Below are 26,748 nucleotides of genomic sequence, written 5' to 3' on the forward strand. Positions count from 1 at the left end.
GTACGGAAGTTCTTCGGAATAGCGGCCACCCTTTGCGCACCGGCGAAAGCTGCAGTGTATCTTGAAACCAATACGCAATATTGTTGAAGTGAATTGTGCATTCAAGCAAAGGGCTACGGGGTTGCGTTGTTCCTCCGGAAAAGCGTCAGTGAAAACATCACGACCGAAGGAAGGGCTGAGAAGAACGACCTCTTCCATCCTCCTCGTGCCACCAGCTGCACCAGATTTCGGGTGTGTGTGCTGTAGGTAAGAGTGTGTGCGAGTGTCTGTTATCTCTGAAATCGCGCCCCAGAATCCGGTGAGGGCTGGCGAATCGCCGAGATCAAAACAACGACGGCGACGGAAACGTTGGATTTGTTGTGTAGCGCCATTTCCCACCACCCAACAGCATGGAGATTGTTGGGAACTACGAGTACAACAGCAAGGAACTGATTGGCCACGGGGCGTTTGCGGTCGTCTTCAAAGGACGCCACCGTGAGGTAAGAGCGAAAAGAGGACATAGTAGGCCACTCTGGTTGTAAAACATATTGCTTTACTCCTTTGCCTAACGTTTCAGCGGGACCAACCTAAGTTCACTGCGAAAGCGAAGCGAATTGCGTAGTACACCGTACGAAAAGCCCCTTGCCCTTTGCGAAAATCACGAGTGCGCACATCACGATCCCGCTAGTGCCCGCCCGCGAAAGCTTTCCGAAGGGGGACTAAGGTTGCCACCAATGTTTTGATATGATAATGCTCCAATCGAAGACCGCTTTGGGTGATAATTTGAGAGGAATTAGAAGCACTGCTTTCAAGGTCCTCGCAGTAGGTCAGAGAGGGATTTGTTCAAAATCAATTGACCTTCTGACCGGGGCTTTGGGCTTTTGAGTTCCAAGTTAGTTCTGTTGATAACACTAATTGATTTTAAATACAGATCTTGCAGGACAGCGTGTCTGAATACTGCTTCGACGATGTATCCGCTTTAAATAACTCGAAAGCTATTAGTTTGTGAATTTCATAACTTGCCTTCACACGCTGACCGATGCTTTGCAGTGGCTGGTTAGATAAACGCTAAGAATGGAAACGCTCAATGAACAGTACAACTTTTAATGGGTGATAATTTTAGCACCCTTATCTTTCCTACCACCGGCTGAGTAATCTGCTTGCAATACGGGACACCGGAGCGTGTTTACCAATATTTACCGTCTGGACAAGTTCGAGCCTGTCTGTCTGCGATTTTGTAAAGTGCATGGAAACAAAGAAAACAAAGTCCTTGTTGCGATGGATCACCGGCAAGTGGCATGCACAAAGATGCATTTATTTTTCTAATTCGGTGCGCTTATCAGTTAGCTAACCCGTAGTTCCTTGTTGTCTTCATACAGGAAGTCTACGGGAAGAAAGTGTCTTGGTGAAGTGAAATGCATTCTACGCTCGAAAATGTTATACCTAATCGGGTCATATTGCAAAATGCTACGCTTATCTGCAGCCATTCATCATCCGGGGGGTTGTTTACCATGGATAAGTTGCGAGCGTGTTGATTATAGTTTGATAAATGAATGAAAGCTATCACGCCAACATATCTTGGTAAAATTAATTTTATCGATCATCGCGGGATTCACAGGATAATCCCGCAGGCAGCTTTTGGCACAGCTCCCATAGGTAGTCTTTCGGACGGCAGGATTTTTCATGTAATATCTGTCCATGTTTCGTGCCTCTCGATATCCTCTCGTTCGTCCCCGCATGCCAAGGTTCGTGCTTAATCCTTACCCGTGGGGGGGGGATGATTCACAGAATGTCCCGCTAGGGGCCGGATTTTATCTTTCTATTCATTTCCGCTATTCGGAGTTTCCTGTTTCTTGTTTTTGTACCGTTTAAAACGCCTGCCCCCTGTCACATTTCTTTTCACAGACCCACTGCCCGGTGGCAATCAAAAGCATCACGAAGAAAAGCTTGGCCAAATCGCAGAGTCTGCTCGGGAAGGAGATAAAAATCCTGCAAGAGCTCAGCGCCCTGAAGCACAAGAATGTGGTGAAGCTGCTGGCCTGCACCGAGAAGGATCATAATGTCTACCTGGTGATGGAGGTGAGTACTCGACGCGAAGAAAGGACACCCCACGGTGGTGTGATTATGGCCGTTGCCCGAAAAGGCTTCCTACTCTCTTTTGTGTTTCTTCCGTTCGCCATGAAGTGTCACTTTTGAAAATGTCGATGAAAGAAGTCTCGCAGATGAGGAGCTGCCCAAGGATTTAAGTGGGGCCATTGACATGCTATAGAAGAAGAAATATTATTCATATCTGGGGGGCCACACGATTCGCCGATGACAGAGCGTGTACAACACACCATGCAATAATAACTTGCTCCCCAGTTCTGTTAGCTTGCAACAAGGTATCAAGCAGCAGCAACTAGCAAGCGAAACCAAGCTCAATTAATCAATAGACACAGTAAAAATATCTAGTGTAACCAAAATGATATGTTATTATATTTTGTAACAATCACAGTAATTTCAATCAGTCAATGATCTGCATACGCATATCTTTCGTAACAAATGAAATGACGGTCTCCAGGGCGGCTTGCTGGGCAATCGCGTTATCGCGTTAGTGGAAAGTTAGTCCTACCACTGTGCTCGATGACATATTTGGCGTAAATTTTTCGATGATGGAGCTGCTGGATGCTGTGGCAACACTGACGGATAAGCAGTCGATGCGTGTATCGTTAAAAGGAAGCACAAAAGGAGCGATAGTAGCAGGGTCCGGCACATATCTTGGTGGTATGCTAGCGGGACCGATCGGATTGCTCATTGGCGGTACGCTCGGAGGGCTTGCTGCATATGCGATGAGCAACGACTTCAATTCTGTTAGTCATATCATAAAGCATGAACTGACCGTGCAAGAACAGGAACGACTTAAGGAACGCATCCTCGGTGCTCTCGCGGAATTTGGTTCGAGAGATCTGGTTGTTATTTTGTCATTGTTTATAAACAACAACATAAACAACTAACTTCCACTACTGTTAAAACAAAGAAAAAGGTAAACACAAATTAAACGCATTTCAATCAAATGTGATGTAAAGTAATGTAAAGGACAAAGCTACATTACAACCTTTTACAACCTACCAGAAGCTTGCGATGCGATGGCGATGGCGAACTGGTTCGAACTGGCGATAAATGCTGATTACTACTGATTGATATATTATTTTTCGTTAAGGGCTACTGCGACTAATAATGTGTTCGTCTTTCAACTCCCGTAGGAAGCTCTCCTTCCTTCAATCGCTACAGTCGCTCCAACGGAAGCCAATTAGTAACCAAGGTTACACAAATCTCCCAAGGTATAAGCACATTTCGTGGCACACTGTAAGCAAGGAAATTTTGCAAGAACCATACACGAAAAGTGTACCTAATTATAACACAAGTACGTGGTTCCGAGCGTTCATTACCTTGAGTGATTGGTATTATCCAATTATCCTTCGACTCTGCAGTTCCTAGGTGTTTGTTACGGTATTTATATGTTTTTTGTTAAACGGAACCTCGCGAAGTCTAGGGCGAGCTTTTGCGTTTCAACGCACTGTGCTTGTTTGTGCCATACAAGGCCAGCAAGTCTGTCGCTCTCTTGTTTACCTCGGCGAACGGCGCGGCGCGGTGAGAGCCGTTTATCGTCGCTTAAACCCGTTTCAGGTTAAGAATAATTGTCAGTTCCGATACGCGCCGATTCTCTTGTCCGGTTGCATAATTAACTTCCTTATTTTGTTCCTGTTTAGCATAAAGTGATAGATTGTTCCGTTAGATCGCAGTATGCTTACGTGGTCGCGCAAGGTACACCATCTGTGACGCTTCAGACCCAAAACAAGACGAGCTAGCAATGCAGAAAATATCCTCTGCATGCTAATCTACTCTTGTACACAAAATGGCGATGGCATTAGCAACCATTCTTTATTTTTCGGCGAGCTTTTCTTTCGGCGAAATGCATACGGCCCCAATTTTCGTCGTGCGGCTGGCACAAATAGATGATCGTTTATTTAGCAAATATCACCAACCACCCTTAGTACTCTTGTATGGGTGTCGTGTGGTTAGGTTTGTGTTACGCAAAAAAAGAGTTGTTCTGTTGGATTCCGTACTGTTATGAAGAAACACTACCAAAACCGACCGTTACAGACTAACATTTTTCATTGAAAACAAATATACTACTACTGAGCAATCTACAGTGAGCTAGCTTTGCTAAATTATCGTCCCCAAACGTTTTCGGCTTCGCTTTCCTTTTCAAAACCAGCCTTATCTCCTCCATCTTTGCTGGCTGGGACACACATTGTCACGCTCGCACGTGTGCTCCGGGGAAACTAACGGTGTCAAACTGTACCCCGTTCGGAATTGAAGGAAACTTAACCTCTAGTGCTCGTGGATTACGTGTTTCTTTTAAATGCATTTCACTACGTGTGGCTCTACCGTAGGGAATTAGTATTTCTAGTGTTTCTGTTTTTCTTGTTGCTTAACACTAATACACAATCGTGTGCCATTTGGTTCTTTAACGGTGATTCGCTCTCGTGGCCTTAGGTCAATATATTAGTATACGCGCACTGTTCTGTCCTCTTGTTATGGTTTAATTTTGTCTCTGTGGCTCACCCTATCGTGTAATGCTACAGTTTGATTGTGAATATTATGAAAAACCAAAACCGCGTTGCATTCGGTAGTGTTCTTAGATGAATGTCCCGTCTCTACAAAACGAGCACAGTGTTCGAAAGGAAAATACGAACATACTGATGAAAAGCAATATTTTCCCTCTATTCCCTCGTATTGCGAAGTTTTGCGAATGAGTTAAGTTAAATTCGTGTCGCGCTCCACTTTCGGCAAGCGCCGTGCAATATTTACAACAAAAGTATTCCTAAACAATGATCACCGGCAGTGAGACAGAGAGAAAAGAAGCACTGCCAAAACTGGGCCCAAGTTCTGGCAAGTGTGTGTGGTGTAAAAAAGGAACAGGTGAAACCACTTCCTTTCCTTTTTTTCTTCGGAACCCTTTCACAAAGCCCTCGAATATCAGCCTTCGCGAAAGCTTTCGAAGAGGATGTTACCTAATACTTTGTAAGTAATATCACATGCTAGGTCCTGACGAGTGTGTGTGTGCGTTAAGGGTGTGTGTTTTGTGTCACGTTCCATCGACCCGATCGATCGTGCGAATCGTCTCCCCGTGCAATTAGAGAGATTGTCAAGACACCCGACACCGCGGCGCGCACCAGGTTCTCCTCAGGTTCCGCTGTCTTTCTTTCTCTACTGTCCGATCTTTCCGTTCTTCCTTCCTACACCTTATTGAGTGGCACCTCCTCGGCCGGTCGCACCTGATCGGTGGGCGCTGGCCGTCGCTTGGTGCCGCACAGTTTGCCCTTAATCCCGGTTCGCCGGCAGATGAGTCCAATGATGAGCCCTAAAACGGTCACTCCGATGATGGCCATCAGCGACTGCTTCATCGTTTCGGAAGAGATCGACGAAAGGAGTGACTGGTCTTGGCCATCCCCTGCCTTGTTGGCCTCTGTCGCGGAGGTTTTCACAACCCCATCGTCACCGTCCACCGGCGAAGCACCGGTGTGCGTGATCGACGCGGACGCTGGTGATCCGGAAGATTTGGCGGTCGCGTTACTGCGCACCGGTGGCGCTGGCTGGGCGGTTGTAGTGTGCAGGGCCAGATCCGAAGCCTGCAGCTTGGAGGTGGACGATTTGTAGTGCTGGCGAATGTCGTTCGCATTCTTCTTCGGAATCCTCGTCGGCCGTGCTGTTGTTGGCTCTAAAAGAAAGCAAAACGAAAATCAATCATCGAGAAAGGTCTTGCCTCAAGGTGTTGGATTGCTCACCTCTGGTTGTGCTCACTGGCATTGTTATCGGTACGTCCACTATGATGCTGTCCTCGAAGGAAGTTTCCGATGCCAGGAAGAAGCAGCTAATGTTGTGCTTCGTTATGTCGATTACATCGATCCGTTGCACCTTATCGCACAGGTCACGGACCGTGCTCTCCGACAGAGCGGGAAGCCTCAGTCGGATCAAATTGCTCAGTGGCTCAAACACATCCACGCTCATATCCTGAAAGATTAAGGAACGGAGTGAGAAGAAGGTCCACATGGTCCACCGGTTGAACTGTTCCCGCTTACCTCATCGAACTGATTGCCGAAAAGATCGAGCTGGGAGAGGCCTCCGAGTTCGCTGAACGTTTCATCCGGCAGCTCGGTCAGATTGCAACCGACCAAAGACAGTTCCTCCAGTTCCGGTAACGACAGGAACGGCCCACTATCCGGCAGCACCAGCGGATTATCGCTTAGATTTAATCTGCGGAGCGATTTGCTGACCTCGCCAAAACTGTCACTATCGAGATGCGACAGTTGATTGGAGGACAAGTCCAACAGACCTAACCGATCCATCTTCAGCAGCAGCTCCTTGTCGAACTGCTCGATGGCATTGCCGGCCAGCAGCAGTGCCTGGAGCGCCGTACAGTTCTCGAGCGCCTCCACGTTCAGCCGCTTCAGATTGTTGTGGCTCAGGTCAAGCCGGACCACGTTCACTGGCAGGCCAGGCGGGATGTCGGTCAGGGAGCGATGAGAACAGTTTAGCAGCTTCGTGCCTTCGGAGCAGCTGCACTCGCTCGGACACGCATACTGGTCCCGATCCATAAAATTATCTGCCAAGGGTGTGTGAGAATCATTAGTGTCGAAGCACGGAAGACGAAAAATGAAATCCTTGCCCGGCCCGCCCCGGCCCTGGTACATACCGTCCACGTCACCGAAGTTAACTGCTGCGAAAGGACCCGCAGTACCGGCGCTACTGGTGGTGCTGGTCGTTGTGGTGGTAGAAGGCACGATCGATTTGTCACTGTCATCACCATTCCCGGCACTGAGCCCACCTTCGGCGGGTGTGCCGCCGTCTTCGTCGTACGTATCGTCGTACTCGTCAGCGTACGTATTTTCCCCGTCATCATCCAGCACGTCGTAGCCGAGGTCTTTACTGTGCACCAGGCTGCAGCGAAAGCGGAAAAGGACACCGGAAAGAAATGAGTGCGGATTAAACTCTCCCGTACGGAACAGCTTGATGCTTTTGTTCAAAGGCACCCTTCAGACTAGAACTGGATCCTATCGGCACCACCAATCGCCACATCCTTCTTTCAGACGTCAATCCTGTAGGGCCAAAAAAAACCTCAATTTTTGGATTTTTGGGGTGTTTCAAATTAGGCCAAATTAGGGGTTTGTAGCAGAGCCCGTACGAGGGCATACCCTCGGGCGCTATCAAGGCAACCGATAGCGTCCGCGCGGTGGACGTTGGACTCGCATTTGGTTGAGTCGATAATACACAGTGCAAGCCCCGCGGCGCAACCTTGAATTTTATCACTAATCTCCGTGACGTCCGGTGGACCAGCCCTCAACTGTGGCGCACCCAAGAAACGGAGCGCAAGCAAAGAAATGGGCAGTCCGGACCCAGCCATGTCCTTAAGCCGAACAGATAGTAGAGCTGCAAAAGAAAGCCTTCAAATCTTAATACTTATCCAGCGACCAGGGGACCAAGTACACTTCGCGGTCCGTAAACTAATTGAATTACTCTCCACACAAGGCGGAGATATATCACGACGGTGTAGCTAACAATATATGACGGCCACCGGCGGCTTCCGAACGGTGGCCTGCGCGGTCAAAAGGGTATCCGCGCCGCGCCGCGGATCTGTTCGGTGGTGTCCGCGTCTTTGACAATTCCCCGCCCCGTATCGGTGACCGCGAGGAGACGCATTAGAATAATTGAATTAAATAAAACACTGCGCGCGACATCGCCGGTTCGCACAGGCCCTGCGCGCGGCGCACACCATCGTGTCCCCTTGCGGCATGATTTCCTGGAACCATTATTATTGGAATCGAGGTCAAGGGTGGTGGCGCCGCGGCACCATGCTTCGGAATACTGCCGACGGTGCGCTTTACCGACAGAGTGTGCCGAAAAATAATCGTGTCCTGACGCAGCGCTTGTTGACGACGATGGTGGCCGATGGCCAAACTTTGCTCCGGACCACCGTGGGTCGGGGGGTGAGTCACCGAAAGGTGGCCGGATCTCGGTCAAACTTTAATCTTGTCCGCGTGTACGCCGATACGAGGCAATCAATCCGAGGAATTCCGTGGATTGCAAAAGTCGTGTCCGTGTGTCGTCGTGGTCGTATCGGCCGATAATGTTACCACACCACGTCAATATTTGTCCAAACACTCGCTCTCCAGTGACGCCATTACCCGCCGGCGCCGTGATTTCTTGTGCGTTTATTTGCTGACACATTCCGGTCCGGGTCGGGTATTTCGTCATTTTCGTTTTCGGGACACAGCAATCGATTGGCCGGTTTTAGCTCCAAACATTTGCTGTATTCCGAGCAACGCTTTTGGAGTCATTCTTGCAAATAAAAGGAAGGTCCCCTAAACCCTTCTGGCTGAAAACGACGGTGACATAGATGTAAGATTGTTGCACAAGTGGCACGCACACCGGCGGAGGGTTGAAAACTCAACGACAGACACCCGGGAGTCGGGCTTCTCCAGACACACCAGACTCCGAACCCCAAACGTCATTCGTCGGGGGTTGTCCCAAAGGGTGGTGGTCACGTGCTTTGATGCAATGTAAGCACAGGTTTGCGCAGTCACAACCGGTTTCTCCTTTCCTTTCCGCATACTGTAACGCGCCAGGATGGACAGACACCGGGGTGCGTAGTGCACACGTCATGTCGTTACCTTACTCACCCGATTAAGTTTAATCTTGTTCGTGTTTTTTCCTTGCCGGCAGGGCGGCCGGTGTTGGTGGGTTTCGCAGTGGCCGACCCCACCGAGAAGAATTTGCGAAGTGGCCGACGCAGGCTAGGTTCCCGATCTATCGGTACGTGAGCATTACAAAACCTGGCTCACCGAAAGCCGATGAAAGTTGTTGCCCCTTTAAGACCTTGCGGCCCGCCCCAACACCGGGCTGATGCCCGGGGAAGTTTCGAGAAATAGATAAATGGTTCGTTTCGATCCGCCAGACCACGGCGCGGACAGTCGGCTCCTCCCAGAAGAGGACATCGCTTTAAGACCCACCGAGGACCTAATTAATCTTGACCAAATAAATCTGCTCTCCGGGTCCGTGCTCATCACGTGGCGTCAGGCCACCGTGAGACAGGCTCCCCATTGAATCCCGTAATTATTTCAGCGCACGCACGCACGCCGTTCGCTCTTCAAGTGGAGAGACTGACGGGCACGCCGCTGTGTTCTTCCCTATAAATAATACTTCTCCCGGGCGCGACTGTGTACTCAAGCGGGTTTAATGAACTTGCACCCGACGGGCACCTATTGCTTCAGTTTACATTCTGCCACACAATCTACGGCCCCGTCGGGTGGCCCCAGAGGGGTTTTCATGAAACAGCCACACAGCACCTGGCGTCGGGTTGATCTTTGAACTTTTGGGGTTCACTTCTTTTTTTTGGGTCGGTTTTCGAGTGGCAGAATAAGTGCACCGGGGCGGCGGTCACGTGTCACAAGATTGGGTGTGCGTGTTCTGTTGGCTGTTTTCAGTCGCCGGGGTCGGTTCCTTCCCGATTATAGTGCGCTTTGATCGTTGCAAGAGCTTGTTCTGCTAAAATGGTGTAAAAATGAGAAAATGGCGATATTTGTCCATCGGCTACTTGTCACCACACACAGCCAGCCTGCTCAGTTTCCGTTCATTCGAGGCGTAACCAGTGATTGAGATAATAACATGCGATCGGCAGTGTTTAAGCCACAGCACACTGAGACCATTCAGGTGTCTGGTGAAACACGTCGTAATGACCCAGACGCATTCGTAAATGCAAGTTTAATGCACTTCACTTCTTCAAAAACCCAAATGGGTCGGTTTGGGGGCCCGTGTAGTTGTCTAATCGAATGTGTGGCGATGGTGAAGACAGTTCTGGTTTCACTGAGGGACTGAAACGCAACGCAGTGGCCGCGCACAATCGGCGCGCGGTAGCTTTCCGTGTGGTGCGCCGCCGGTTGGCGATGATTGGCGTTGATTACGTCCTGATTTCCTGACCCCGTTCCACGGAACCGCAGGGGGCGCAAACCATAGCAGCAGCAGCCGCAGCAGTGGCGTTTGGTCTCTTACCTCGACGATAGAAGCAGAACCGACAGTAGCAGGGCCGGGACCAGCCAGTCCCGTATCAACCGTTGCTTCATCGTTTTCCGGGTTGACGCGATAGACTCGACTTATTCGGGACACACGTTGGACGACACGTTCGAGGGAGATGGCTCTCCCAACTCGCTCCTTATCACGGACGACGCACTTCTGCGTAAGGCAATCACACGAAAACAAACAACGCACGACGCTGGACACAAGAAACGTTCACACGACTTTGGTTTCTTCTGCTGTTCGGCACAGCCTACTGCGACGCACGAACTCACGGGTTTCACGGATCTATTTTTTCCGGATCCAAAATCATTCACGGGTCACGGAATCGACGAAAGCGGGAACGAACACAACGAAAACGTCACTGAGAACTGCTGCGGGATCGTGCCGTCGGCAACTCATCGGTGGATCGAAGCCCGCTTGCTGGAATACAAGAAAGGATTTCGAGGTTAGGGCGCCAAGGACACTCCTGTTGTGGACCGACTGATAGCGTGAGTCTCGACGACGACGACGGTGGCAACGATGACGAAGTTAGTCCGGGACGCGATGTTGCCTCGTGAGCGGTCACCACGCAAGTGAAAACCGGTGCCGATAAAGTCCGATTCGCTCGGGGGCCCGGTTGTTCCCGATGACTCCGTCATTCGTCGTCACCGTCGTTGCCGTCGGTCGTGGAGCGTGGTCGTGGTTTTTGGAATCTAATGGTGTGCCTCTGCTCTAATGGCAGTTTTCCCCGCTAGCGGTGCGCCGTCGGAAAATGCTTGCATTCCGCCCGGTCGTCGGACTTTCAAAGTGGCAGGCATTTTCCTTACGTTCTGCGCAGAACCGCCTGAATGGTGTGTGGCGAGGCAAATGAATGCGCCCGCCGGTTGGAAGGAACGATTTGTTATGTCTTCGTTTGCCGGTCTACGTTCCACCTCTTCAATTGCAAAATAATGTGTCTTTGGACGTCCAAAATAGTATAGCTCAATATTTAGTAGAATTTCATGTTTTATGAACGCAATATGAAAAATTTTTGTACAGCTTTCGATTGATTGCATTGTCTTGCATTTTTGTGAACGAATGCTAAGTTACTGTTTAGTAATTCAAACCAGAGCGACTCATGTTCACGATATGTCCACGGAAATAGTGCTCGTTTGCCACCGGGTTGACCTTTGCGATTTGCGTAGGTTATTTATTAACATGCTGGGCTTCTGTTTTAACCCTACCGGCTTCCGGATGTGTCACGAAAGCATTCCTTGCTTTCGGCAAGAAGAGCTAAGGCTCTCCAGCATAATCCGGCCTCGTCGGCAAATACAGTTTACGGTAGACTCGTTAACTCGTTGCTTGAATTATGGTGCATCCTAATGCAAAAAAAAATTAGATTATGACACAACCCTAAAAACGACTTATGCTTGTTGGAGGAGCCACGTTTGTGGCTGAGTCGCGACGAAGCAATATTAAGTCACCAGACGGCCAGGTTGAGGTTTTTTGGGAACGCTAATTAAATTAATACCCCCCAAAGGCCCATCACTGCTGCCGTTCAAATATGTTTCTGGTGTACACCGAGCCATTTGGTACTTGCACGAAAGTTTCATGTTTCTTTTTTTTACATTTCTTTGGCCGCCGGTACACTAACGAGCCACGTACGTCCGTCACAGTAGATGTGTGTCGTACAACATCTGCCGGGGTTTTCATGCTGGAATACAAAAATAGGCACCGCCGAATAACGCACGGCCAGTACTCATTAACCTAGCAGCAGCTTAACCACTTCTGGCGGCGTAATTCATGGCTTGCTATTAAAACTAAACGCTTTCTCTCTAATACTTTCCCGGTGCGCCCGGTGTGTCCCCACCTTTTTTTCTCGCGCGATAATAATGAGCCTTGAAGTGTGCCTTCAGAGTCCGCTTTAGATTGCACCGTTGCCCGTTCACGCATCATTCTCGAAATCGATTGGTCTTCCGCCGCCGCCGCCGGTTTAGTTTCGCGCCCGGAGAGAAGCTTTCTGCTTGCCGGCGACAAGCCGGCATAAATTGTGTCACTTTAATTGGTCGTTTGGTGCGAATTTATTGTCAGTGGGTGGGCGCGCAACATCGATTGGAAAGCACGCATTCTCCATCTGCAGTGGGTAATTGAATTGGTCCCTGAAATAAATGGCCACAGATTGACGGCTCACTCGCAAGATGAGCGCGCGCGGTAATGGTTCTCTCCGCCAGCAGACAGTCGCCAATTAATATGCTGCTCATCGTTCAAGACTTGCGTTAGTAGGCTGTGTGCAATTAGATTCGTGGTTCATACATATGTAAAGTACAACACAGCAGCACACAGTAGGCAGGATGAGCGAAAGGAGTGAAGTCATCTCGCGCAGCATAAGTCAGTTCCGCGAACAAATCATCATTCTCTCGATCTCGATCCTCTCTCGCACACACGCGAAACTGCTTCCAACTATCGTGAATTTCGGAATTTTCCAAACACACACACACACACACACAGGTTCGGTGATGTTGCAACTGCAATGCACATCGACTGTCCGACGGGCACACGAAGCTGAATTTCTCCACAATTATCTTGCGTTGGCCGCGGGGATTCGGAGCCGGCTGTGTGTGGTGAACTCAAAATATCAAACCCAAACCAGCCCAGCGCATATGGGCTTGGATTCCCAATCGAAGCGGGCCAAAAAATTTAATGCACCAAAAATACCGCCGGACGCCGCGCCACTCCTTGTTAATGCTATTTCTTTTCGTGCATTTTTTTTGGTAATTCTCTTTTTGGGGCGCACCAAACCATGTGATCCACAAAGCGCATTTAATGCTCGCCCCGTGGCACAGACGCGATGGTGCGTTGCCTGCGGGAGGGAGGGTGGTCCCGGGACGGGTGTGGGGTGGTGCGCCTTGTCACTCGCCGCGCCGCTTTCGTTTCACCGATGCCGGCGATGCCGTGTTGTCCGGCAAAACCTGGTTTGCGTTTATTTTAGTGTTTTCATTTTTGGTGCCCCTTTTTTGTGAGACGCACCTTTCTGACGCCAGTCACTCATTCGCGTCCATAACACACGAACGGGAACCGCCGTTGCACCGTGAGCACGGGGTGTGGCAATCAATTATGCGACCCTGCGCAGGGTGGGTCAGCTGGCTGGCTGGCCTATGTTCTGTCCATCAAAAAATCACCCACATCCTCCCGTGACGGAACCGGAACACCTTCGCTTCCCGGTGGGAATTTAGCTAAAAACAAACCAATGCGCCTCGTTGCTGTGGAGGTCCACGGGAGTGCATTCCGAAAATGATATTTCGAAAATTGTTGACAGTACAATCGGTTTACGCGCTGCGTGCTGCGTGAATGATTATAAATGTACTTAGACAGCGTTGCGTGTCGAGGGATGGCCCCCGGAGCGTCGTAGCGCGTGTGTGTTTTATGCTTCTCATTGTTCAAAAAGAAAAGCGTATGGTGAAAGTTAGAACAAATAGATTCGCATCCACGCAATCACCCGGGACCATCGGGAGACTCGGTAGTGTGGCGGTCATACGCATTTTATGCTTTCGCGCGGGCAGAGAAACCTTGGCACGATTATTTGCCTTTTGCCAGTAATTTATTTGCAAGCCACCACCAAGCCGATGGGGTGAACAAAGGTTATCCATTGTTAGCGCTGGATAAAGAAGGAGCAGTCTCGCGCGCTTCGCGGCCGTGGCTGATGAGGTGTTGCTGAGGTTCAAGTGAATATGAGCTCGAAAAAAATCGCACCACTTTGCAGCAATTCGCACTAGCGAGAAGCCTTTTAGCTGCACCACAACTCATGTACGATAAACCGATCGTCCGAAGGTGTGATTAGAACCCAGCACCAAATGACGCGCATGATTGCCGTTTGGTTTCGCTGCCTACTAACGGACGGATGAGTGTCAAAGGTCACTTCACTGCAGCAGCGGCCGCATCGTTCTTCGTTCAAAGATATGTAATAGTTTCACGTTCACGCACACGATCGGTTCGGGAAACAATGGCCCCCGACAAGGTGAAGGAATCTTATCAACCTTCGCCCCTGATAAGCTCTCCGGCCCCGATTGGAGGGCCCCGGTGCGTTGTGAAATACCTACACCACCTCTCGCCATAGTAACCTTCAATAGCAACTCTCGCCTACTGTGTGTAGGAACTGCTTGGGCGTGCAAAAATCGCATCCATCGGATGACGTTTCCCGTTAATTTTCACTTTCCGTTCCACGGCGACGGACAGGTGATCACGCCAGCCAGCGGCCATCGATGCGCGCCCCGGAGCGAGCGAGACCACCGCGCCGGAGAGAAGACTAATGGCCTGTCTGGGGGCTCCTCCGGCCGCATACCACATATGGATTGCATTATCCTTGCACACAGACACACACATGGGTTGAGCCGGATGTGGTGTGGTCAACTCGTGGCTCGTGGGCTGTGTTGGGCATATTGTTTTACACCTCCGTGTGAGACCGCATTCGCCTCGTTCGTGCGCCATTCTAGCGGCGCGCGCGTGTTCCGGTTTTCACCAACCTACGGCAATTAGTGGCGCGGGGTGATCTTCTCACTTTTGTACGACACACGCCAAAACCACAAGGGCCATCGGATTCACGGATCGGAGCTTCTCGTTTTGTGATTGTCGTTTCTGGATGATGTTCCAGCTCTCCTTGAAAACACTGCGATTAACCCGTTTTCCAGTAGAAATCATGCGGCGGCGGTAAACGTACGGCGAAACGCCACAAACTCACATTACGACTCGATCACGGCCCGAACACAACTACACGTGCCGTGCCACACCGGGACCGGAGCAGACGTGTGCCCTCGCGCCGCAGATTCATCCGCGTCCGGGTGAGGGAACAAGACGAAAAATGGTGGTGCTGCACCCCTGCCGCCGCCGCCGCGTCACGACACGCACTCAAAGACACGGCGCACTATGGGGAAAAGGCGGTCATAAGTCAACCTTAAAACTGAGGGTTTTAGTTATATTAGCCTAAAATAGATAAGTTATCTATGACAAATCCGAATTTTTAGCCTTCCATGTTGCGCAGATGCCGAGAATTCATCTGTCAAAGTCGAAAGAGTGATAAAAATGGCTCGACCAACCCAACTCAAACCAACTCAAACCAACCAACTATACTTGAACACTTGTATTACACATAAAAAGTTGAATTTAATCAAAACACATGCAAAAAAACAAAAACGTTGAAAAAGTCCGCCTGAAACAAATATGTCCGCCTGTTTAATACAAATTCTCTACTGTGCGGCGGTGCTGGCTTCCATCACTCATACCAGGAAACGGCCGATCTTCGAACCGTTCTCCGGGTCGCGGGTTGTGCCGTGGCGTGGTGTGCGGTTACATGCTCGTACCATCATGAACCAGGCATGATGCGAGTGAATCGAACGACGCCTTCACCGATGAAACGGATGTCGAACGCACGATTGCGACTGCCAATGCGAAATGAACTCCGGATGGCCAGACAGAGCGATGAATTTCGGAAATGTATGGCTTGCGAATTGAATTTTCACTTTCCTCGGAACGTTGGTTTTTTGCCCGGCGCTGGACGAACAGAAGAACGTATGTTTTCAGTTGTTCGATATGTTACATGTATGTTGCTACAGCACCAAGGATCAAGGCAGGCGCGGGCATTGCTCTACGGGGAAGAAAATGTATTTTGTAAACTATTTAGACGATCATCTTCTAATTTAATTACACTTTCACCGAAGTAAATTAAACGTCATCCACTAGTCCTTCGGGGGTAGCTAATGGTCTTAATTTACATTTTTCGCCTATCATCTTCCTCTTCGCCTATCTTCTACAAAAGCTTATGATGCAAAGCGCCTGTCAAATCATCCGTTTGCAGTTGACATTCAAAATGGACGACTAGATGCGCTTTCTCCGAGGATAGGATCAATACAATCCACTGCTTGCAAAATTAAATAAATATTTCCCTTAACTGACATTACCTTGCCGCCTGTGCGCATTGTAAGCCCCTGTGCATCTAAATATTGCTGCACTGCCGCGCATCGTCCTCAACGCGCTCTGCTAATGAAGCGGAGAGGTGCCTACGAATGGCTCCCCAGCTTAATGCCGGGATTCGCCCGAAAGGAAGTTCCTGTGGAGATGTGCTTTGCATAATAACAAAACAAAAACTGCACCGCTCAGCCAGTTCCCAATCGTTTAGGCAGGCGGCGGCACACCTTTAAAACCCAGCTCACCCCAAAACCGCCACTTACTTTAGGCACTACTTGGGCTGGGTAAGTCTCAATTGAATTGTAACCGTAACGAAATTTATTATAATCCTCTCACTCTGCCGTTCTTTCGTCCCTTCGCTAATACGGTGCCTCTATTAATTGTTATACCATCACCGCAAGCAAATTGCGAACAGGACTCACGGTTCGGCACGGTCAGAGCAGAGAAAGAACGGTGGTCTGGGGACCGTTTTATGGCGTGAGGGGACCTTTGCCAATGTTATTCGCTATTTTGTGCCCAGCGGCCATTTTTTTTTTGCTTTCCGTTCGCTGGGCAAATATTGTCCCGCGGGTGTTGTTGGAGTTCGATCAGGCGCACGGCGGCACGACGTTCCTTCCGATTTGCCGTTTGTAGTCGTCCCTGCATCACGTTTTAAGGTCGCCTGAAGTGTACTGTTTGGTGCAGCTAATTCTGGCGCACCGCAACGAGGGAGAAAGAATAATACACATTCCGACGACGCCGAAAGGAAAGGTTGTTATAATCTATCTTCTTCTATATATATAAAATTCAAGTTCTGTCTGTATGTCTCAAGTAAACTCCGAAACTACTGGACCGATTGACTCGAAATTTGGTATACAGGGGTTTTAGGGGCCGGGGAGTGTCGTTATCATGGTTAGAAACCCCTCACCCCCCTCTTTCTTTGCCCTCCCATACAACTAACAGTTAAAAACATCAATTACTCCACAAGTTATGAATCGAATTTCATCAAAACTTGCACAATGGTTGCTGGTCACCTGAGAAACCATGTGACAAAATTTGGTCCTTGCAGGACGAGGGGAAGGGGGGGTCCCCATACAACCCCAATCCTTAAAATACGTCCTAGGGCAATATGGGTATCGTTTCTTAGGTTTTGGTGGTCTCTAAATCGATTGGTTTCCCTTAAAAGCCTTTTCCTTCCTTCTTTCACCTATCACCACTCTTCATTCCATCCATCTTGAAGTAGTGTGATGTTGGGGGGAACTGCGTAGTTTGTGTTTAATTTTTAAAGAAGGTGAGAAAGAGAGGAAGAGAGAGATAGAGAGGGAAAGAAAGATAGAGAGAGAGAGAAAGAGAGAGAGAGAGAGTGAGAAAGAGATGGGTAGAGAGAGAGAAAGAAAGAGAGAGATAGCAACGGACTGCTACAGCCTTCTAGATTTCAATTAGGATCATACGTATAGTAGAAAAAGTACATTTCACACCTCCCGGGAGAGGGGCTCTCATACAAACATAACAAAAAATTCAGCATAATTCGGGTTATTTTCGAACAAATCGAACCAAATTCTGCAGGTGGGAGTTTTTGGAAAGAGGAAATGTTCTGGTGAATTTTTGAAACCCTTCGCCACTTTACAAAGGGTGGCTCGCATACAAAATTAGGGTAAATTGCAGCAAAATTCGAAAAGTGTTCAAACAATTTGAGTCAAATTTAGCTGGTGCGAGTTTCGCCATGTATCCAACGGGAAGCGGGAAGGAAAGCCAATCAGATACACCACCGGGAAGCCCTATCATTCGGAACAGAGTAACGGGAGGAGGAAAGGGAAACTGAACAAATACGTCATCGGGAAGCCCGATCGTCTGAAAAGTAGAAGTAACGGGAAATGCAAAGGGAAGCTGATCGGATACATCACCAGGAAGTCCGTTGAAACGTCGGATAATCGAGAAATGAGGATGAAATGAGGCGTGGCAACGCGCGCCGGGATCAGCTAGTTTAAATTATAATTTTTGAAATGTGAAATTTTGTACAGCAACTTCAAACAGTTTCAAACCAACAAAATGATACTTTTTATAAAAAGGATCCAACATATTGAACTCCTCTGGCTCTGCGGAATACGTTTGCAAATTTCGGTTCCCTTCGCTGGGGCTGCATTTTATGGCTCATCGCTACACTCCGCTCAAGGATTCGCTCCTAAAAATATTCTTGCGGATGCGAACTAGCGTGGCCCTCACACGACACTTTAGTTTCCTGTTCGGACCGGAGCTCTCTAGTTCGCTGTGCCGCATGAAAGATTCCCGCCGGACGTGGTCCTTTTTGCGTCTTCCCCTTTGTATTTCCGATATCCTGATAGGGAAAATCAATTTGCACGAGAGTTATGCACCCGGGGCACCGGGCCAAACCAGACCAGACCAGAACTAACGATTATTTTTTTATTCCGCATACCGAAATAAAAGAATGTCGCACCCCCCCGGTATTGGTGCGAAAAAACACGGGAACACTCCAGAGAGCCGGACAATAGTGGTGTTCGATCGAGCAGTGCTTGTGGATCCTTTCTTCAACCCACGGAACAATCCGGGTTCTGTTGTGGTCTTGTAGAACTACTTTGCTTTTGGAAACTACTTGCGCGTGAAAACAATACCGTCTCCTTGTTTGGATGGTGTGTCTGGAGATGGGTTCTCGCCCGCTCCGGCCGGGTTTGCGCGCCGTATCGATCCAGTGTCTCGTTTTGAATGTCAACCGTCCACAGGAATAGGAACAAGGTTGAATTTATTTAGTCTTCCCGCTGCCCGTCCGTCCGTCCGGTTGATGACGGGGCGGTGTGTCCCAGGAAACAACCTGGGTGTGGCGCCCTTCGGAGGTTCGTGTTAAATTATTGGCATCTTGCGATTTGTGCCGCGCACGCCATCATAAAACGCCAACACCCAGGAAAACAGGGGCCGATGGTAGGATTTGTTTTATTTTTAAGGACAAATCCCCCAAAAACTATCGCCCAGAACGGTCGGTTCGGTGGCGGCCATATTTCAGGATGTAAATACACACAGACGTTTCGGGCGTTATGTGTCTGTCTGGCCAACAAAGTTGCCTCGGAATGGAGGAAGCATCGAGCAAAAACTCTACGATTCGCGGGTGTGCGGGCGGCTTCCATCCAGACTCTGCTGTCCCGAGTTATGGTCCCGACCTTAGCCTTGGCTCACCACCGTTCTCGACGGGTGTCGACTGGAAGGAGTTGGATGGATGTACCAGCAAAAAATGAACCAATCTAAGGGGAATTAAGAGGGATGGACCTACTTCGGCGGTATTATTTCCTGCACGGCGAAGGGTTCCAAACGACGCATCACCAGCAGAAAGGGACGGCTCAAGAGTGGTCGTCGGTCGGTCCCCCTCCGGTTGCTTATCGCGATGCGCTCTGGTGTTAGGGTGCTAATGTCGATTTTCGCTAATGAGTACGGACGATCGTTTCAATTAAGTTAAAGTGTGATTCCTGGAAACCTAATGCCGACCATGAAGTTGTTGACGTCCGACCGACTCTCTTGACGCCCGGCATGACGATGATGCTGCGCCCTCGACTTCCTCCATTGTGTGTCCCTAACGGACAGAAAACTTCCATGGCATAATGTGAGGGTCTCGGACGCCATTTGTTGTTTTTCGGGATGGCCTCGCAGCGGAATGTGACTGATCTTTTGCCCATTCGAAAACAATCATTTTCGTGCCACAAAACGCGTCGGGGAGTTTGTTGTAGTTCCCAAACTCCTCGAATCCGGCTTTGTTTTGGGTTGTTTTTATTCTTATTTCGGACGGCGCGTGTTTATTGAAATGAGGCAAACAATGGGCGCTCTTCAAAGGGGTCAACAGAGAGGGGTCGCTATTATTTTTCAATCAAAAGTTTTTATTTTATGCCAAAAGCTGCCATGGGGGACCCGTTTCCGTTCTTTTGGTGCGAATGTTGAAAAGGGATATGATTTATGTTATGCGATTGATGAGTGCTCCTCCGGAGTGTTGGCCAGGTTGCGTGTGCAGCAATTATGGAAATTAAAATGAAACTTCGAAAGACATTGTTGAGTAAGTTTATTGATGTAAATTTCAACCAATTATAATGTAAAAACGATAGACTTCATAAAACAATTGTCTTACCGTGAACTTAAAATCGTGTGCGATCTTCTCGGCTACAAATGTCCCTTTTACGGTCGGCTGAATGTAAAATGTAATGAAATATTATTTAAATTTTTACCAAACCTCTTCTGCCAGTTCGTGGCCATACCGTAACGTCGTTCTGATTCCTGCAAACGATTCCACGTGTCGTTTACCATATTGTGTCACGGCCGGAGACATATGGGGCTGGACATTACGACCCCTTTTTTCACGCTCCAAAAGGATTCTCTCCGATTGACGATCTGCATCCAATAGCAGCAGCAGTGGCAAAAAGTCATAATTGCCGTCACGACCACCGTATGTGACAGTGGCAATCTTTTCCAATATTTATCATTAGCCAAGCATCGATTTCCGACGGCGGCACCGTTGTCGGTGTTGTATGGTTCCATTCCAAACGCAACCAAATGGCCAATTCCAGCCAATTGCCCACATCGCCTAGCGTCTCGTGAGCTTCATATGCAGAGCATCGTCATCAGCGTTATGATTTTTGCCTGGCCGTCCCGTGGTTCATGAATTTTTCAATCGATAGAGTCAGACACCTCTCGGTCGCCGGTGGCACCACCTCCACCACGGTCGAATTCGGAGGCGAAGCCGCAGCTCTGAAGTCGGGTTTACCGGCGCGAACTCCCTCGCCAACACGGTCCCCGCGCGACCAACCGAAAACCTGACAGATGTTTGTTTAATTAGAACATGCTGGAGAACCGGCTGGCGACTGTGAGATGTCCCCGTGTGGGCCAGCTGCCGGTGTGTTCCAGGATAACCCTGGCCGATTCGACACCTCCTCTTGAATACACTCTCTCCGGTCGAAACGGATAACCGGAGACCCGCAGGATGTCGTACCGGATGAACTTCATAATCAACACACACACAGTGTGTGAGAGACTCTCGGTCCGTGCTGCTGGTTATGGCCAACCCCCACCCCAAAACATCGACAGGGGAATCCAGAATATTGTTTCTATCACACAGCGATAGAGAGAGAGAGAGAGATGGTGGGAAGTCAATTGTGTGTCCGCGAGTGAACCGCTTTACACTCTGGCCACCGGAAGTCGAAAGCCATTGCGTATGAAAGGAGACTGCACTCCGACTCTCTTCTCTGACCCTTTTTTGACTCACTTCTGGCGAGGGTCTCGAGGCCGCTAATCGGCTTTCGTCGTTGTAGTTGGACGGATTTGTTCCAGCACAATTGCTTTTGGAACAGCAGGATACGGCGCGAGGATGGCGTTAAAGACCTAAGGTGTCGAAGGGGCAAAATTGAGCAAATTATCGTGCTTAGGTTTAGGTAATAGCCGAACGTGGGGAACGAATATGGTTGTGACCAAGACCCGCGGTTTTGTGGCTAAGAAGCGAGACGTATGTCGTTTCTTGGGAAGGAACACTTTCCATGAAAGTTTTTCCGGACGAAGACAAAGAGTAATAACTTACGGACTAACCTGGACTACGGTTGCACGATAGTTTGATCTTGAAAACTTACCCAACCCGAAGAGCTCTTTGGTTTTATTTGTTACTCAAACCAGGAAAATGGGCCATTGTCTGAAACTGAAGTTTTATCCAAATTTGCTAGGCTACTATGATCGCTTTTACCTCGCCTTGGGAACATCTTATACACGGCCCTCTCGTCTTATTATAAGCTCAATCGGGTTAAAAGCAAAGTAAAATGTCATGGTTTTATGGAAGCAGCTGATTTCAGAACCATAAATAACGCTCCTGATGCGAATCTGAAGACATTTTTTCACGGTCACGTCTATCGCATGTCATTGACAGCGGAAAACAAGAGTCAGCGATTGCTTGTTGAATCGATACACTTCTTTCGCGACGACAGCGACAAACAAGGACACCGTGGCCGTGGCTTCTTCGTGCTACAGCCGTTCCTCCCTGTATCTCCCAGAGCCCATGCAGCAAAAGCGTTCAAAAATTAACCCTTACATCTTTTCTTTTCGATTACAGTACTGCAATGGTGGCGATTTAGCGGACTATCTGGCAGTGAAGGGAACTCTTAGCGAAGACACGATACGACTGTTCCTCGGCCAGCTCGGTAAGTCGGCGGGGGGAGGGGACCAAATCACGGTAAACGAGTTGGAGCTATAAAGAAACCACAGCGGTGAACAACGAACGTACGGATAAAACTTCCACCCAAAAGCTACAAGCTCTGGGTGTTCCGACTTTACGACCACTAACCACCCCACGTTCAAGGTGTAAAGCTAGCACCACAAACCACTTAACGCTGTTTACGATCCGATCCTTTCGATGGGGAGTTTTCTTTTCCACGGTTGGGTTTTTTATTCAACAAAACCCAGCATCCTCACGTCTGTTTCGCTTCCGCATTTTCAGCCAATGCAATGAAAGCCCTCTACCAGGCCGGTGTGGTGCACCGGGACTTGAAGCCGCAAAATATCCTCCTGTCGCACAACTGCGGCAAGGGGCTGCCAGTTCCGGCCAAGATTACTCTTAAGATAGCCGACTTTGGGTTTGCACGGTTTCTACAGGATGGAAATATGGCAGCAACCCTGTGCGGATCTCCGATGTACATGGTGAGTTGATGGATACAAGAGTGTATATCGATTTTTTAACCGTCTTTTCATTGGTTTTAGGCTCCGGAAGTGATCATGTCACTGCAGTACGATGCCAAGGCGGATCTCTGGTCCCTGGGGACCATCGTTTTCCAGTGTCTCACCGGGAAGGCACCATTCCAGGCGCACACGCCGCAGGAGCTGAAAATGTTCTACGAACGCAATGCCAGCCTCGCCCCGAAGTATGCTTTGGGACGCCACTAGGCTGGATATCATTTTTTTAATTGTCTGACCCCCTTTCCCTCGTTCCAGGATTCCATCCGGCACTTCCAACGAGCTCACGGACCTACTGATGGGGCTGTTGCGGCGCAATTCGAAGGAACGTATGAACTTTGATACCTTCTTCAATCATGCCTTCCTGCCGCGGGCCCAGACGCCGCAAAGTCACAATGGTTAGTGGACCTTGCACCTCGGGTTGCCACAATTGTACAGTCGTCTAATCATCGTTCTTTCCGGGTTCTCCGCTAGATCCAGCTCAACTACCCGGTACGACTACGACTCATTTTGCGGCTGCAGGCAAACTGAACAGTCCCCACCAGAAGACGGCACCGGTAACACTGCAACAGCACCAGCAACAGCAGCAGCAGCAAAAACATCTCCAGCAAATGAATCAACCACCACAGCATCATCAACCACAGCAGCAGCAGCAGCATGACCAGCAACACATAACTCAGGTGCAGCAGCAGCAGCAGCAACAACACCATCAGCAGCTGCAGCAGCAGCAAAAGCAGCTGCAGGAGTTGCAGAAGCAGCAAACGGTTGAAAATAACAACGGTAAGCCGCATGCCTTTATGTTTATTAAGATATGCGCACGAATTTATCTATAGTTAGCTAACTTTTTGCAGCAATTTTGAACGAAAATTTCGCTAATTTTAATTGAGTGACGATTGAAGATGACGTCACAGAATCTCGCGTTTTATAAAGACCCGTTCGGAGACTGAAGCCAGTGCTGGGACGCCTTACGATTCGTTAATGAATTTGAAGCGCACGTGCACAAAGTACGTCCATTCAGTACTTGGCACTTGGGTAAGAGGGCGGTTTTTCTCTATCCCGAATTTCTTGCTACGGGCGGCGACGGCGGGAGGTGTTACGAATAAAAATAGATCTTCAAGTCGAGTGCATATCTTTGTGCAATCTGTCACTGGCGTACTGCCTGTCCGCTCATATTCCGTCGATGCGGTTCTGACTTTCACCTTTTTGCTGGGATGCAAGTAGTTGTCTTGCGCCCGTCCGTTTCGTTGTCGTTGTCAACGAAGTGCAACGAATACGGTAACCCGCAGTTCGCCTTCAACCATCGACGGTGGTTTGTGAAAAGTTCCCTGTCTAAGGGCCCGTGAGCTTGAAATAGGGTCGCGAATCGAAGTACGACGATTAGATTATGGTTGTTTTTCATTGTTCCGATCCGGATTCTACGGCAGTTGAAGCTAAAAGTTAACCCTCCTATTCTGTTCGGTAGTGCCGCTTGCTGAGATTGACGACAGTGTGGCAACGCTCAGTGCAAACAACACATCCAACAGCAGCCCGGAAGAGTCGGATGATTTTGTCCTAGTGCCCAACAATCTCCCGGTCGATCCCTGCCATGGTGGTGGTGGCGGTAGCTACGACAAGAGGTAAGAAATATTGTCCCACTTTACCGAGCACCAGCTAATGGGATCCGTTTTCTTTTCGCCGGCAACAGTAAACCTGCTCGAGTGCCTCAACCAATGTCCCAGGCCCAGGCGAGTCCTCCCCGACCAAGCACGCTTCTGATCTCGGAACCGAAACCCGTACCGACTGCTGCGCGCAAAGTGTCCCGTCCTCAGGCGCAAACACCACCAAAGGTAAGGAAGCTGCCAAATACCCCGCCGAAGGTGGTCAATTAATAGTCCCCACCCCCCTTCCCCACAGAACAATTCCATACCTCGATCGGAGCCGATTAACATGAAGCGATCGGAGCATCGAAGTAGCAACTGTGATATCCGATCGATTTCACCGCCGGCGGTGCAGTTTGCGATCGGGACGCCACCGTCGTGCGGGCGCCGCCGATCCGCGTCCGGTGGTTCGCTCTCCGAAACACCACCACCGCCCAACTGTTGGACCGTCAGTCCGGCCTCGCACCAGTCGCCTCTGCGTCGCTCCGGAACCAGTTCGCCCGTGCTGACGAATGCACTGTCGAAACTTCCGGCGCTCGGTAGTCCCACGTTGCTGACCGGTACGGATAATAACAACCACCATCGCGCCACCGGCCATCCGTTGACGGCGCGTGCGTTCACGCTACCGGAAATGGGCGCGACTGGTGGGCTGCAGAGCTACCTAGACGATCACAACATGGACGATCATCCGATCAACTTCCACGCACCGGAGCTGCATGCGGAAACCCTGCTGGACGTACGTAGACCGAAATCCCCATGTTTTACGCGTCCTCTATAAACAGCGCTCCCCGCATTTTCTTCCACAGCGCGATCACAACGAAACGCTGGCGAAACTGAACTTCGTCATCGCGCTGACCGACTGCATACTGGAGGTGGCCGATTCGCGCTGTGCGCCCCTCTCGGCCCTGATGTCTGCTGACGCGCAACCGATGGTCCCTCACCCGCCGGAGCACTGCAAGCGGGCCGAGCGGCTGGTACTGCTGGTGCGCGCGCTCCATCTGCTGTCGTCCGGACTGAATCTCGCCTCGTCCCAGATACAGGCCGGGCATCTGAAACCCTCCAACAGTGTTAAGAACGGTCCGTAAACGGAGCAGGAGTGCACGGAACTGCCGCCACCTTTATGATGAATCCGTCAATTATACTCCGTTTTGTTCCCTTTACAGCGCTGACCATGATGCACGCTAAATATCGCTCGACGCTGATCGAATCGAAAAAGCTAAACGGGACCGGTTTGCTGCAGCGGGCCAATGCAAGCAACATTACCGCCGATAAAATTCTCTACGATTACGCGATACAAATGGTACGTAATTGATGGGACGAGTATTAAACACGTTACCGTAACCTTCGCCTTTTCGCCATTCCATTTTCATAGTGTGAGGCTGCGGCTCTGGACGAACTGTTCAACAAACCGGCGGAGTGTTTCCCACGGTACCAGTCGGCTCAAATTCTACTGCACTCGCTGGCGCAGAAATGTAAACATCCACAGGACAAGATATTGCTCTCGAGATGTAAGTGTTGTACGCCCAGTGCGCAAAAAGGCGTAAAATTATCGCCATTTCCCGCCATTGCTTTCAGACAAAGATGCTGTCGAAAAACGGCTGTACATATTGAAAGGGCAAGGTTACATCTACACCACTGACGAGCTATCCTGAATGCAGGCTACCAATGGCTGGACCCTCGATGCCAATAGCCCTAAGTTCGATTACGTATGCTGCTGAACCTCGGCAAGCCTCGGCCACATCATCAGACTTTACTTTGGAACAAGGAAAAACAGTTAAACGTTTACCCCCACGGCTCATGATCGGATTGTTTTACTTGCATTTGATCGAAAAAGTGGAAGCGAAGAAAGGGAAAAGAACACATTTGTTTCACACACACACGATCGATTCGATCCTGATTGAGGTTGTAAATACTGAGAAGAGTCCCTTGGCCCATGCGTTACGTTAGTTTTTTTCGGCAAAACCCGCAACGACAGATGATGAACAGTCCATTAGAATCAGTAACTGATTTCTGTTGCTCCAAACGCCGAACCGAAGGCGCACGGACAAAGGAGAATACAAACATTAGGTAGATAAAGTGGTTCTGCCTTAGATTTGTAAATAACAGAGTTTCTTACCAGCTTTTCCGATAGTAATTTTCACGCTAAGGGGTCACGCTAAGGCGCAGTATTAAATGCAGAGAGAAGCTACATCTCCCGCACTACACACTGTGTAAGCTATGTAATTCGCAAATGTATTTTCTTTCACTGTAAGCGATCGGACGTGTTCTGGGAAAATGTTTAAACATTATTGGAAAGCCAAACGAAAACGTTGAAATAGTTTCGCTGCTCTAGAAACCACAAATAATTATCTGGGTCAGCTCAGTCGATGTCAAACTTCGAACGAAAAATACGTGAGTCACTTTACCATCATGTACGGCT

At 49.4% G+C, this 26,748-nt stretch overlaps 1 protein-coding gene across 1 annotated transcript; it reads left to right on the forward strand.

Moving 5' to 3' along the window:
• The first annotated feature begins 240 nt into the window (after positions 1–240).
• On the forward strand, positions 241–26,471 carry LOC128268329 (serine/threonine-protein kinase ULK2). The gene is made up of 14 exons (XM_053005387.1): positions 241–479; positions 1,885–2,058; positions 22,076–22,163; positions 22,460–22,659; positions 22,720–22,880; positions 22,951–23,090; positions 23,167–23,472; positions 24,155–24,308; positions 24,377–24,518; positions 24,586–25,065; positions 25,136–25,406; positions 25,493–25,629; positions 25,702–25,837; positions 25,905–26,471. The coding sequence occupies exons 1-14, from the start codon at positions 390–392 to the stop codon at positions 25,979–25,981; spliced, it is 2,556 nt and encodes an 851-aa protein (XP_052861347.1). The 5' UTR covers positions 241–389; the 3' UTR covers positions 25,982–26,471.
• The last annotated feature ends 277 nt before the right edge of the window (positions 26,472–26,748 follow it).

Source organism: Anopheles cruzii, chromosome 2 (genome assembly GCF_943734635.1).
Source record: "Anopheles cruzii chromosome 2, idAnoCruzAS_RS32_06, whole genome shotgun sequence".
Classification (NCBI taxonomy): domain Eukaryota; kingdom Metazoa; phylum Arthropoda; class Insecta; order Diptera; family Culicidae; genus Anopheles; species Anopheles cruzii.